We start from the raw sequence: 14729 nt of genomic DNA, 5'->3' as shown, positions 1-14729 counted from the left end.
AGGGGGGTTGGAATCGTCGACAGCTGAAATTTCAGTTATAATGATATGAATATCTGTATCTATGGACCTCAATTATCTATTATTCCATAACTTAATACAATCAAGTCTAATGCCTTTAAAAAAAATTACAAAGTACAAACAATCAATTGAAAGTGAAGTCCATAAGACTATCCACCTATACTGTGGAACTTCCGAATAACAATCTCAAAAGCATCGGACATCTCCAACCTCTCCTCAACGATAAGAGAAATCTCCATTTCTACCCAATCATACCCATTGTTCTTCCCGTCCACATCTCTCTCTCTCTCTCTCTCTCTCTCGATCAAAATCAACCCATTTTCCTTTCCATACAAACCACACAATCAAGCACACATATTAACAGACACTCACACACCCTCTCTGTCTAAACAGAGAAAGTAGAACAGCAGCAAAAATGGCCTCTGCTGCAGCACCCACCACTCTTTCTCTCCTCAAGATCGCAACTTCATCCTCCGGAACACGTGCACGCGCCTCCCTCCTTCCAGTTCCCTCTTCCACCCTCCTCCGTGGCACTCCTCTTCCCCGTCTTGGGTTTGCAGCTGCGGACCCCATTTTTGCTCATCATGTGGCCTCCAAGGTCCAATCTATCAAGGCCTCCAAGCCATCTAGAGGCGTCGTTTCCATGGCTAAGAAGAGCGTTGGTGATCTGACTGCCTCGGACTTGAAGGGGAAGAAGGTTTTTGTGAGGGCTGATCTGAACGTGCCTCTGGATGATAGCCAGAACATCACTGATGACACTAGGATCCGCGCTGCGATTCCTACTGTCAAGCATTTGATTCAGAATGGTGCTAAAGTTATTCTTTCTAGCCATTTGGTATGTGGGTTTTGCTTGATTTGAGGTTTTGGTTTGTGGGTTTTGCGTAGTTTTTCATTTTGTTCTGTGGGTGTTGGAGAACTCGAGCTTTTAGGTTGCATGATTTGATGGTCTGTTATCTTGGCCTTGCATCCTCGAGGTTATGGTTTGTTGGTTTTGAATGATTTCAAAAAAAATTCTTTCCCACTTATATGTGAAGGTCGTGTGTTTCCATTCCTTCTTAAACTCTATGGTACTTCTTGTAGTGGCGAGTTTATAGCTGTTACCTGTATTTCAACCGTTAATTGATTTCCACAATTTTGGATTGGCTTTTGCTTTTCATCCTGCTTTTTCTTGCTATTCATCAACATTCGTTTACTCCATCTGATGTAGTGGTCTAGTGGGAAGATCTCTATGCTATATTCAATTGCAAAAAAATTTTTGAATCTGTGTTCCAAAAGTGCTGATTAAATCTTTATCCTGTCATATTGAGCTATCGATTTTGTTGTTACAGTAACTATCTTTTGAAGATAAAGGTTTCCAATACAGATGACAATTGATTGTGGACTTAGGCTATTTAGCTTGGGCTGAATCACTTTCATTGAAATGAATTTTCAGGGTAGACCGAAAGGTGTCACTCCAAAATTCAGCTTGGCACCTCTTGTTCCTAGGCTATCTGAACTACTTGGAATTCAGGTAATTCCTTGCGTTAAATAAAAGGAGATGTTTTGTAGAAGGAGCTGAAAATTGAATTGATACCATCATTCGTATGAGAAATGTCACCTGTGTCTTTTGTTTGGTAATTGAACAGGTTGTGAAGGCTGATGATTGTATTGGACCTGAGGTAGAAAAGTTGGTGGCTTCACTTCCTGATGGTGGTGTTCTTCTACTTGAGAATGTCAGGTTTTACAAGGAGGAAGAAAAGAATGAACCTGAGTTTGCAAAGAAGCTTGCTTCCTTAGCTGACCTCTATGTTAATGATGCATTCGGAACTGCACATAGAGCACACGCCTCAACTGAGGGGGTCACAAAGTTCTTGCAGCCATCTGTCGCTGGCTTCCTTTTGCAGAAGGTGGGGACTTCAGAGTTCATAAATTGCTTTTACTATGGTCATTCTGAAAGATGTTTAACAAAATTTCCCCTGGAGTAAGTGTGACTTTTGGATCTTTTTTGCGCCTTTATTTTGGAGGGCTCTAATTGGGACCTTTCACTGAGAAAAGAATTTGTGCATATACAAGTCTGTGATCAATTATTTTGATTTGCCATTTCATGTATGGTGCAACTAACTGTAGATCATGTCCTCCAAAGTGCATTCTGCTGAAATCTTTCTTCTGAAAGTTGTTGCCGAGTATCCCTAGATATATCCTTGTTTTTCATGACTAAAACATTGGATCATACAAGCTATAATTTAAGTCTGTTGCTTGACACGACATCTTAGAGTGCTCATATTATGTTAACTGACTGGGAAAATTCCTTCCTGATTAAATATGCTGTGTGAAACTGTAATAGTAGGGGCCTATTGTGAACTAGGAATTCGAACTTATACATCATTTGTATAGAAATTAGTCTTGGATTCGTTCTTTAGTTTCTTTTTTTGGAGAACCTTCATGCATACTCAAGGATGGAGATTTATACATACAAACAGTTGTGTGGGGTCCACATTGTTGTGTGTATGAAGCTCTGCAAGATATCAAATAAAAATTTTCCTTTTATTGGCTTCTATTATTCACTCTTTTATTTTATTATTATAGGAATTGGACTACCTTGTTGGGGCCGTTTCAAGCCCAAAGAGGCCATTCGCTGCCATTGTGGGTGGCTCAAAGGTCTCCTCTAAAATTGGAGTTATCGAGTCACTCCTAGAAAAGTGTGATATCCTACTTCTGGGTGGAGGAATGATTTTCACATTTTACAAGGCTCAAGGTCTTTCTGTTGGTTCATCCTTGGTGGAGGAAGATAAACTCGACCTTGCAACAAAGTTGCTTGAGAAGGCCAAGTCACGAGGAGTGTCTCTTTTGTTGCCCGCTGATGTAGTAATTGCCGACAAGTTTGCTCCTGACGCAAACAGCAAGGTTTGTGGTCTAAGTTTTTGTTCCCCCTGAACTCATGCATATTCTGCCTTTTTTGCTACTATATTTTGAAATTAGAACCTTGCTAAAAGTAATGAATATATGCGAATACTCCAAGAAGTCCCAACAGTGCATTTGTTGTTTTACTGCTCCTAAGAGGCACTGAGAGGCTCTTTTGCCCATTGCAGATCGTGCCAGCATCTGGGATCCCTGATGGCTGGATGGGATTAGATATTGGACCTGAATCTATCAAGACTTTCAATGAGGCTTTGGATACAACCCAAACCGTCATCTGGAATGGACCAATGGGCGTATTTGAGTTTGACAAGTTCGCAGTTGGAACTGAGGTATGCTAGATGTGCCATGAATTTGCATATGCAGTATTTATCTCTTTACTTTCCATGCAGTGATGCACAAATGTCGGTTGATATTGTCTTGAGAGTGAGGAATTGATAAAGGGTTTGGTACCTAATCCTATCCCTTGCATGTTCACTTCGCTTATCTAATTCTTCCGCGGCTAAGATCTATTTCGGATTACCACTGCACTAACCTAGCAAGATAGTCTCTGTGACTCAATCTGCAAAACAATCTTGCATGTGCACGCCTCACTTGTAAATTGGATACGATATCATACTAGCTGTTATGAAGTTAAGCTTGCAAGGTTCATGCCAGATTTAGCACTTACGTATTGATGTGAATATTGGTGATTGATTCCAATGCTGTGCTGGCAGGCTATTGCAAAAAAGCTAGCGGAGCTTAGTGGCAAGGGCGTGACAACAATCATTGGAGGTGGAGACTCTGTTGCAGCAGTGGAAAAAGTAGGAGTCGCCGAGAAGATGAGCCACATTTCAACTGGTGGTGGTGCTAGTTTAGAGTTGTTGGAAGGCAAAGAGCTTCCAGGTGTCCTTGCTCTTGATGAAGCAATCCCGGTCCCTGTGTCAGCTTAGTTACAAAAAATTTCCCTTCCCTCAAGTCGACCATCTTACGCCATAATTTCTGAATGAGAGATGGAGCAATGTAGCGAGAGAATGTGAGTTCATGTTGTAAATTTTTACATTTGCCTTCAATCAATGCAAGGGGTCTCAAACTATTACTACCACTAGTTTTCTTTGCTGCTTTTGTAAAATCTGCCAGAAGTCTTCGAAGAAAGGGTGAAGGAAGCATTGAATTTTTGTTCAAATAAAACTTCTCTTTTATTTTTCAACTTGTGTAAGGTTACAACTTGCATATCCATCAAAAGTGATATGGAAGATGACATGTAACCAAATTTGACCACAGAATGACATTCATCCAAAGCCCCAAAAATTGTGAGGTTTTCATTGTGTTTACCTGACTTTTCTCGACAGAAAGTCCATACTGATCACAGAATAAAGCACAAACATTGTATACTATTGCCTATCTTAAAAGTCTTCTCAAAGACTTTTCTATTAAAAATCTTTCTCAACTTTTTTTTGGGTGGACTGTGACTGTGGATAGCAGTTCAAAGAAGATGATGAATTTTTTTTTTGTGGCCAACACTTTTTTATTTACATAGGCGTGGTTCATGTCATCATTATGAACCTTACCACATAATCTTCTTGCATTCTTTGATAAAAAAATACAAATTTTCACTAATCTTATAGAGTCTATATTAATTATTACACTTTTATTTACGACATTAATTTTTTTGATGTTAAGTGAATTCTACATGTATAGATGATTATTACAGAGATCATATATAATGGGGTGTTTAGTATTGGATGTTAAGACCTTTAACGATGACTATTACAAAGACCACATAATATAATTGGGGGTAAAACGAGGTCATAAACTGGGGATTTGTTTGAAGGAATAAAAAACACACTTAGATATGAACAATTTTGTGATTGGTTGTTTCCTTTCATAAAAGGTCAAAAAGCCCAAACCAGCATACCGCTAATAGCCCACAGAACGATCTGGGCCCATTGTATACCCCAAGAAACGAATATGCTCGAGCCTCCAGCTCACTCCGGTTCGTTACATCTCATCACCAGTATATGTCTCTCTATATATACTTTTCTGGAATCTTCCCCATTTTCCTTGTCTTTGCTTGATCGCTTCTATTGTAATCTCTCTATCTTGATAATCGGTAAGTATCGTCATCTTGTTCTCTATGCTTTGATCTGTGTCTTTGCTGTGTTGATTATTGGGTTGTTTTTGTTGGTTGCAGTGTGTGTCAATGGCTACAAAGAAGAGCGTGGGTTCGTTGAAGGAGGCTGATTTGAAGGGGAAGAGGGTGCTTGTGCGGGTGGATCTTAATGTTCCTTTGGATGATAACTTCAATATCACTGATGACACCAGAATTCGCGCCGCTGTACCTACCATTAAGTATCTTATGGAGCATGGTGCCATAGTCATCCTCTGCTCCCACTTGGTATCTTTCTCACACTCACATACGTGATATTTTCGATGGTTGGTTTGATTTCATATGTTGTTTTATCAATTGGGTTTCTCTTGTTTTCTGGGTTTGTTTTGTCTTCGTTAGATTCCTGCAAAGCGTGTTCTTTTATGAAGATCTGCACTCTACTTTTGTTTGCTTCTACTGTTTCTGTAAAATGATTTTCTTGGAAAAATTATAAAAAGCCTTATAATTTTGTTTCAAGGTCACTTGAGTTTGATGCTCTAACAGTTATGTTCCTTTTGTTTTTCCTTGTTTTATTTATCATGGGCCAATGGGCTGCTTTTAATTTATTTTATTTGGAGTCTTTCTTTCAGTTTATTGTGATCATAAGAAGATTTTTGCATAATTTGCGTTCATTTACTTGTTATTAAATGATTTTTCATCTTATGTTTCACAAATACTATGTTTTTTTTCCTTTTAATTTTGCTAGCTCTGTGTAGATGTATATGAATTGGTTTAACCGTGTTTATGATCTTCGGGCGCCGCTATCCATCTACAAAGTAATTTTGTAGGGGTTTTGATATCAACTTCTATATAAATTTTTTTATGACCTCCCGTTGTTGTTGCCATCTTGGTTGTAATCTGTTAAATCTGAGATTATTTGTTAATTCACCTTATAGTTAGGTACCTCTGCAAGACTGCAACTATCAATTTTTCTTGTCCGGTACTATTTGTGAAATATTGCATAGCTCTCGTCTGTTAAGGTGAATGTGATGTGAATTGGTATGAAAGTTTGTTGTCACTTGACGATAGCCTAGTTGGTTAACTCTCTAGACTTGAGGCTTACGGTGCCTGAGGTTGGAGTTCTAACCAATCAGCTAGTATATTTCCTTGTGGAAATCTGGTTCAGTGGGCTTTTCCCACTTCCGGACCCCTACCCGCATGAGCTTCAGCCCAATCTTACCTATCGTCACCATGGTGCGGGATGTTCTGGCAGCAGCCTGGGGTCTGGGCTGAGTGGTTCATTGGTTACTAAAAAATATTGGTCTGAAAGTTTGCAAGTTGCCACTCATAAATTTTTTTATTTTATTGTGGTTTTCAGGGACGTCCAAAGGGTGTCACACCTAAGTACAGCTTGAAGCCTCTTGTGCCAAGGCTCTCTGAACTTCTTGGAATTGAGGTATGTGTCTTGTTTCATGCCCTCGTTAATGATACTTGACCATATCTTATGCAATTATTACTGATATTTTGTTATTCTTATGTAATAGGTCAAGATGGCCAATGATTGCATAGGTCCGGAAGTAGAGAAATTGGTCGCTGAAATCCCAGAAGGAGGTGTCGTGCTTCTCGAGAATGTGAGGTTTTACAAGGAAGAGGAGAAGAATGACCCTGAATTTGCCAAAAAACTTGCCTCTCTGGCAGATCTCTATGTAAATGATGCATTTGGCACTGCACATAGAGCCCATGCTTCTACAGAGGGTGTGGCTAGGTACTTGAAGCCTGCTGTTGCTGGTTTCCTCATGCAGAAGGTATGTTTATTTTTGGTTCTATCTTTCGTAAGTTTGTTGTCTGTTGCAACTTCAAAGTACACACCTTACAATCTATGTGCATATGCTTTTGGAAATATGAGGTTTTGTGTGTTAAAGGCTCGAAGATGGCAATAGATTCCTTTCTGAATTGAAGGCTTCATTTATTTGATATCTTCATTATTAGATGTAAATTGTAGTAGACCGTCCTTAACAAGATGTCAAGGACACACCACTACCTTCTGCTATGCAGTTATTGGACTATCATTCCATTTTATATGATTGATGCAATTATTACTAGAGCTTATTTTCATCCAAAACTGTTGAGATAAACTTCTTTTGCTTTGTTCCTTGATTTCAGGAACTGGACTATCTTGTTGGAGCTGTTACAAGTCCCAAGAAGCCATTTGCTGCCATTGTTGGTGGCTCTAAGGTGTCAACCAAGATTGGCGTGATAGAATCTCTCTTGGGGAAGGTTGACATTCTGTTGTTAGGTGGAGGAATGATCTTTACCTTTTACAAGGCCCAAGGATACTCAGTTGGCTCATCCCTTGTAGAAGAAGACAAGCTTGATCTTGCTACATCACTTATGGAGAAGGCTAAATCTAAAGGAGTCTCTCTATTGCTTCCTACCGATGTGGTTATTGCTGACAAATTTGCTGCTGATGCTAACAGCAAGGTATGCTGTTTAACTAAACTGTGCCTGACCCTATTGGATGCATTTCCCTTAGAAAACTACTATTTAATTTGGGTATATATGGTTCTTTCTTTTTTAGCTGTTTCAGCCTTTGGCTATGTGTTGGTTTCTTCACTCAATGTATGTTTTGGTGCATTCACATGTGTGCACCCCCACTCAAAACATGATGTTGCCTCCTAAAGAAATTTTAAAGAAGAAAGGGGGGTCTTGTGCAGGCGTTTACCCACAAGGAATATTATTTACTGTTGCATCTATGCTATTAAATCTGTCTTGTTTACTTCTTAATAAGTGCATTGGCTAAATGTTGAAGGCAAATGTCCAAAAAACCAAAGTTGTGGCAGCCTTGATGTTAGCTTGAGTTTGTTCCGAATTTGAAAGTTTTGAGTTTAATATTGTTGCAGATTGTACCGGCATCGCAAATCCCAGATGGTTGGATGGGTTTGGACATCGGACCTGATTCCATCAAGACATTCAGTGAGGCTTTGGATACCACAAAAACCATCATTTGGAATGGACCCATGGGTGTATTTGAGTTTGAGAAGTTTGCTGCGGGAACTGAGGTACGTCGTTTGCTGATGTGTCCAACTAGATATGAAATCATGGGAGTATGCTATTAATTATCATGAGTTGTGAACCTTTTTTTTTTCCTGTTTGCAGGCAATTGCCAAGAAGCTTGCAGAACTCAGTGGCAAGGGTGTGACAACAATCATCGGAGGTGGTGACTCTGTCGCCGCCGTGGAAAAGGTTGGGCTCGCTGACAAGATGAGCCACATCTCAACGGGAGGTGGAGCTAGCTTGGAGCTTCTCGAGGGAAAACCCCTCCCTGGTGTTCTTGCTCTCGACGATGCTTGATTCTTAGATCTCCATCTACATTTTGTCTAATGTTCGTTGGCAAATATATGGTTGGTTTCTCAACCAAGAGTTGTACGAATCTGTAATCGGTATGATTTTGTAGAGCCAGTAGTAGAGTGACTTCAAAATAAGCGTTTGGTGGCAAGCATCTTTTATGATAATGGATTAAGGCTATGTTTCAATCTTTGTAGTAACTTGCTCTATACATGAACGAACAACTATTTTATTCTTCTCTTGTAAACTCTTATCTTAAAATTATTTCAGTATGTGCAATAGTGTTGACAAGATAAGTGAAGAGGATGTAGAGAGTTGAAACTGTAGTTTTTGTGCTTATATTGCTCGTTTGATTTCACTTGTTTGTGGAGGTCATCGTTGGGAGGCAAATAATAGCGAGTGGGGAGAGAGACCCACCACAGGAAAAATGAGTAGGGAAAGCAAGTGGGGAGATCTAAGAATGTTAACAAAGAAGTTTTAGTTTTGATTGATATGGTGGAGTTGACTGTTGTAATTCCTTATAAATGCGAGAAGTCGTGGGTTTAACTTCTACGCCTATAAATTTTGATATTTAGAGTTGATCCAATTGTTTGGTGTAAGTGTGAGAGGTCGTGGGTTCAACTTTCACGCCTAATAATTTTGATATTTAGAGTTGATCCAATTATTCGATGTGTGGTTCTTGAGAAGAGTGTCTTATATAAACAAGGAAATTCAATATACCGCAAAACATTTACACAAAACTAGAGGCACACGATTTTCATATAAAATTTGTTTATTAAATACAATAACATTTATACTATATATATATATATATATATATATATATTAATGGTCACACAAGCAAACAAACAATATAAACGAAAAAAAAAAAAAAAAAACCATTCAAAGCATTCACAAAACAAATAAAACAGGAACACAAATCCTGTCTATCTAATATAAGGGGGGTGTTTGGCAATGGCACTCATCGTATACATAACATCATTTTCTTAGGCTTTATAACTTGTAACATATACTCTCTCTTGCTTTGGCCGATCATAGAGCCAAAGATAACGATCCTCCATATTTGTTTCAAATTGTTGCTCTTGATTCATACCCGAAATATCCACACTAGTACTTGTTGTTGCTTCCGTGTCTTGATTTTCACCACGATAAATGTATTGAGGACGGACCGATCTCTTATCCGGATCAAAATCGAAAAACTTACGCAGAATATCCAAATTACTTGTTTCAATTAGGGTTGATGATGAATCCCCTCCTGATGGTAGCACATCTTCTGATTCCGGAACAACGATGAGGCGTGCTCGGATTGTTTCGGGCATGCTTTGGTGCTTCATTAGGCTCTTCCAGTACTCTCCTGGGTCTTTTCTTGCATCGATCGTGTTCACAGCCTGTACCCAGAAGAAAAAAAATTATTGGAGACTATATATATATTGAATTGTAACTTCTTGAACTCAATTTACTAATTCTAAGAAGGAATTCCTACCAAGAGAAGCAGTAGAACACAGAAGGAAGCAGAGAATAATGTCATGGTTTCTTGATTTGTTTTTGTCAACTGTGTGTTGGAGAAGGTCGTATGGTAGCTCTTCTAATATATAGGCAAAATTATTCAATTAAAATAGTACGGATTATATATGTCTGTGTATACATACATGTAGAAAGTCAAACACAAGATGATATACATAAATAATCATATATAACACTTAAGAGGCCACCTATATTTGGTAAAAATCAATTCGCAAATGCACCTATATCATTAGGCTTTTGAACTAAAAAAAGGAATAGCAACTCAACAATGGGTCGTTGGCTGAGATGGTGAGCTGAACTGCGGTAATTATTAACGCAAACGGGAGGTCGTGAGTACAAGTCTCATGGGTCTTTCTATTATCACAACTTACGAGATGAGTCCTTGCTCAACCCACTGTCTGCGAATGTTACCCTACGTTATCTTCTTGTTGTGTTGAGACTCAAGTCTTATGAATGTTACCCTACGTTATCTTCTTGCACTGCGTTGAGACTCAGGTCTCAACTGGTTCACGAGAATTACGGGTCTTAAGCATATGCTTCTAGTGTGCCGATGAACACTCTCCAATTATATTTCTCCAACACCAGGAGGATGATGCATAGGATCTTTCAACAAGTTTAACTAAGCAAGATACGTAATTAACCAGCCAGCTGACGATTATCGTTGTTATTTTAATAAACTATAGTTAGTGTTATCTCTTAAGCGAGGAACCTATTGACTTGAGGCATATATATGGTCCACTCTGGTTCGTGGACTTTTTGGAGGTGCAAGTGCATCATGCCATCATGTATCAAAAATAAGAAAATAATTCAAGCAAGTTGGATAGTCTGTCGTCAACAATATTGAACAACCAAAGAGTATTGCCATTAACTTTAATTACATATATATTGTGGAATTTTGATCAAAAATTAGGTCTTTAATGCTATGGAAGAGTCCCGGTTGCAACAAAATTTGTTTTCCAAGTTAGTCTCTAGTTAGGAATGTGAAGGAAATCATATTTGTAATTAGAAACTTCTTGGAACTCTTAGATAGAATTAAACTAAGAGATTTTATACTATTATAAATACTATTGGTTTACTAGGGTTGTTGCTAGAGAAAAAAAATATTGGCTTTGTGCGTGAGGCTAGAGAAAGAGCAAAGGGTGATAACTGTATGGTTTATCTCTTGAGATTTTTGGGTTTTTCTTGGTGAGAGAAAATTGAGTGTGTGATTGTACAAATTTTCTATATAGTGAATTTTCTCTTTGTTGTCTTTTGACAATGACCATGATTTTTCCTCCGATCTTGGAGGTTTTCTACATAAATCTTGAAGGTTTTCTACGTAAATCTTGTGTTATTGATTGTTGCTTTTCTCAGTTTAAATTTATCTGTTGCGATATCATCTCTTCATACTTATGTCACCTGAAACTATTGTTTGCTGATGGCTAGTTACGTATTCCTTGATAGTCAACCAATATTTCACTTTCAAATGACCAAAAAAAATGTAATGATGAAATATGTTAGATGATATTCGCAATGGGTAAATTTATGGAAAAAAAAATGTTAAGGATCCCAGTAAATGGGATCTCATTCATCTTAGTAATTCATCTTGTCTATTGATTGATGTTAGTGTAAGCGTCCACAAAATCCAGTGATTGAACTAGAGAGTGACATGTCAGTCACTGAGATGACTAAGATCCAATTTATTGGAATCCCTATCACTTTCTATTTATCAAACCATCGACCATGCAATCAAGGGCGTACATAAGGGTGGGCTACAATTTTTTTATTTAAAAAATAGTAACATATATACTTAACCTAACCATAATGGATTTGATCAATCACACCAAGCCATTTTTTTTTCCTTCAACCTAACATGGTGTTGTTTTTTTTTTATAAGCCAAGTAGCCAACCTAACAGGCATTACTCATCACTTGGTGCAGTACTTGTGATGTCAGATAAATATTTTTATCCTTTTAAACTACAATGAATACACATGAACAACATGAATTGATCATAATTAATTACCTATATATGTTTGATTATAATTATGATTTTAGAGACAAAAACCAATAGTAATCTTGATTATTATATATTATAAGAAGTCATTATCTTCTAGATTGTGAAGACAAATGAAATATGAAAGCAACTACTCAAACAAATATAGTTGACTTCATCATCAATTAAAGATATCCATAAGGAGGATACATCTTTTGATAATGTAAGCTTACAACAGCTGGACCTTGTAAAATAGTCATATCTACACCAACTGCATTATATTTGTGTTGAAAATATAACCCAAGTTGACTGAATATCATAATATATGTACAACTTTCATAACCACTGTGTTCTAATATATCATTTTTAACACACATCAATCCAGTTCAGTTGAATAGGGAGGGCTGAATATATACCTGAAACAAAAATATATAAATATCGTGAATTCGTAAACTCGTAAACCCAATCAAAACATATTTATAATTTTATTTTATTTTAAAAAAAATTTAAGTACCTCATTTTTATTACAACAGGATCCATTGTAAAAGCAAATACAGCAAACCCCGGATATCTTGAATAGAAACATATATAAAAGCCGGCTTATTTTAATTACCAATTTAGTCAAACAATAAGTTATATATATATATCAAAAACAACCAGTTGAACATAACATATATAATAATGTATTACATAATGAGAATAGCTAGCCTCCTCAAGTTGCCATTTAAAAAATATTAAACAAACACATGAATGAGTTCTAAGAAAGCATTTCTCATTCATATGTTATAAGAATGAATTAATAGGATAAGTAGAAAAGAGAAAGTCTGTGTTGAAGAAATGACTCCTCAATCTGCTCATAAGATCCTTATTTTGTTCCTTTTATTCTTAAAGGTAAATCCTACACACTCCCTTATGATATTTAAGATCCTAATTTTCAATATGTTCCAACCCAACTAACTCATAAGTTTCTGTAAATCAAATTGCAGTGTATCCATGGCAGTGGAATGATGATGCATGGCAGTGGAATGATGATGCATGGAGATCATCACTATATGCATTCAAATCAAGAAGAGGCGGTTCGAAGCGTAGGATTGTTAACCATGGATGATATGAAGGTAGGGAATACAATCAAAGTTAAACTTCCCTTCGATGACACTTCTTCATCTCATTTCTTGCCCAAGGATGTAGCCGATTCGATCCCCTTCTCGTCCTCCGAGCTCCCAAACATTCTCAAACTCTTTTCGTTCTCTGAAGATTCTTCCAAAGCTAGTGCGATGAAAGAAACCCTAATTAAATGTGAAGATCCTCCTACTGAGGGAGAGATCAAGACTTGCGCGACTTCCTTAGAGTCCTTGCTTGATTTTGCAAGAAACATTTTCGTACCGAGCCCCGAGCCCTTAGTCCTAACCACAACACATGATTCTACATCACTTGGTACATCGGAGAGTTACAAAATTTTGGGATTCGAATGGTTTCGAGCTCGAAAAACGATGGCATGTCACTTGATGGATTATCCTTATGTGGTTTACTATTGCCATCACCAATTGTATGGTAGTGAAGTTAGGGTTTTTAGGGTTTCACTTGAAGGTGATAAGGGAGATAAAGTGGAAGGCTTTGGTAGTTGTCATATGGACACTTCAAAATGGAATTCTGACCATGTTTTGTTTCAAGTGACTAAGACAAAGCCTGGTGCCTTTCCTGTTTGTCACATGTTCCTTGAAGGAGAGCTTATTTGGGTTCAGCCCATCTAAATCAACAGTGTTACGGCTTTGAGTGTTTTTTTGTCTCAATTATCTCAAATGTTGAGATGGACGCACACGATTTCATATGGATCATGTGGGTCATGATTTCACATGAATCATATACGTCCATCTCAATATTTGAGATAGTTGAGACAAAAAAACACTGGAATCCTTAACATTTTTCGTATCTAAATAGTTCATTTGAGTTTGGACATCTCATTTGCAGAGCAATGTATCAATGAGGCTATGTTTCGCAGGAACGTTGGCAGAAGTTGAGGAGAAAAAGGGATGTCTATACTTTTCTATTGAAACGCTCCCGAACACTCTCACCAACACCCACAAACGTGGTTGCCAAACGTAGCACAGTCAACTTATATAGTTTTGCATTTGTATAATAAGTAGGTGATTTCTGAATTATTGTGTATCTATGTTGTTAATGTATACATGTCTTATTAGTGGTGTGGATTTCAATTTCATGAGTTGCATATATTGTACTATACCTTGTGTTGCCTTTATTAATAAAGTTTTAATCTTTATTGGCAACTTATTTTTAATCGAAAATCACATCATACAAACTTGTTCTTTGAACATTCGATATAAACCTAAACTCGAGCTGTCAAACTTACGAGCCACAAAAGCTTCCTATCTAATGATAGGGTAAATTGGACTAAAGCATAGCGCGTGGCCACGAGGGTATTGCTCACAGTGACCTCCCGAATCCATACGATTAGAAACCAGATAGATTTACCAACTAGGTTATCACCCGAATGATTTGTTTTGGAGAATTCACTTCCATGTATAGCATTGTGACGAAACCAGATAATAGTATCTGGCATTTACACAACTAACCTCTATAATTTTTTGATATTAAAAGAAATAGTCAACCATAGCTAGCCATGTTAGCAAAGTCATCTTCCTACCAATTAAGTAAAATATGGCAAAACCAACGAGGGTTGGCTTGGTCGGCAATCGACTGGGTTAGACATATGTGTGTGCAAGGTTCGATTTCAACCATAAACGTAATTCTCTGTGGTATTTCAAAAAAAAAGTAAAATATGGCAAAATATTGCGATAAAATATGCATGTTAGTAGTATGGGATATAATTAACAAGTATATATAGGCAATTAGAATAAGCCTAATTAATACGACAGTATGTTGTGAC

The 14729-nt window shown here is 37.5% G+C and overlaps 4 protein-coding genes across 4 annotated transcripts; 3 read left to right on the top strand and 1 right to left on the bottom strand.

Annotated features, from left to right (window-relative positions):
• The first annotated feature begins 302 nt into the window (after positions 1–302).
• On the top strand, positions 303–3997 carry LOC119990241 (phosphoglycerate kinase, chloroplastic). The gene is made up of 6 exons (XM_038836138.1): positions 303–853; positions 1451–1528; positions 1644–1904; positions 2584–2901; positions 3087–3245; positions 3630–3997. The coding sequence occupies exons 1-6, from the start codon at positions 434–436 to the stop codon at positions 3843–3845; spliced, it is 1452 nt and encodes a 483-aa protein (XP_038692066.1). The 5' UTR covers positions 303–433; the 3' UTR covers positions 3846–3997.
• An 867-nt stretch (positions 3998–4864) lies between these two features.
• LOC119989508 (phosphoglycerate kinase, cytosolic) lies at positions 4865–8569 on the top strand. The gene is made up of 7 exons (XM_038835089.1): positions 4865–5005; positions 5087–5290; positions 6360–6437; positions 6526–6786; positions 7145–7462; positions 7882–8040; positions 8138–8569. Exons 2-7 carry the CDS (start codon positions 5096–5098, stop codon positions 8330–8332), a joined length of 1206 nt encoding a protein of 401 aa, XP_038691017.1. The 5' UTR covers positions 4865–5005; positions 5087–5095; the 3' UTR covers positions 8333–8569.
• A 623-nt stretch (positions 8570–9192) lies between these two features.
• Positions 9193–9936, bottom strand: LOC119989722. The gene is made up of 2 exons (XM_038835397.1): positions 9810–9936; positions 9193–9714 (listed from the first exon to the last, which is right to left on the bottom strand). The coding sequence occupies exons 1-2, from the start codon at positions 9852–9854 to the stop codon at positions 9313–9315; spliced, it is 447 nt and encodes a 148-aa protein (XP_038691325.1). The 5' UTR covers positions 9855–9936; the 3' UTR covers positions 9193–9312.
• Positions 9937–12549: 2613 nt separating this feature from the next.
• On the top strand, positions 12550–14109 carry LOC119988263 (BURP domain-containing protein BNM2A-like). Its single transcript, XM_038833235.1, has 2 exons — positions 12550–12715; positions 12811–14109. The coding sequence occupies exons 1-2, from the start codon at positions 12662–12664 to the stop codon at positions 13573–13575; spliced, it is 819 nt and encodes a 272-aa protein (XP_038689163.1). The 5' UTR covers positions 12550–12661; the 3' UTR covers positions 13576–14109.
• Positions 14110–14729: the final 620 nt, after the last annotated feature.

The sequence above is a fragment of the Tripterygium wilfordii genome, chromosome 21 (genome assembly GCF_013401445.1).
Source record: "Tripterygium wilfordii isolate XIE 37 chromosome 21, ASM1340144v1, whole genome shotgun sequence".
NCBI classification, from domain to species: domain Eukaryota; kingdom Viridiplantae; phylum Streptophyta; class Magnoliopsida; order Celastrales; family Celastraceae; genus Tripterygium; species Tripterygium wilfordii.
This window is presented reverse-complemented; position numbering and strand designations above follow the sequence as displayed.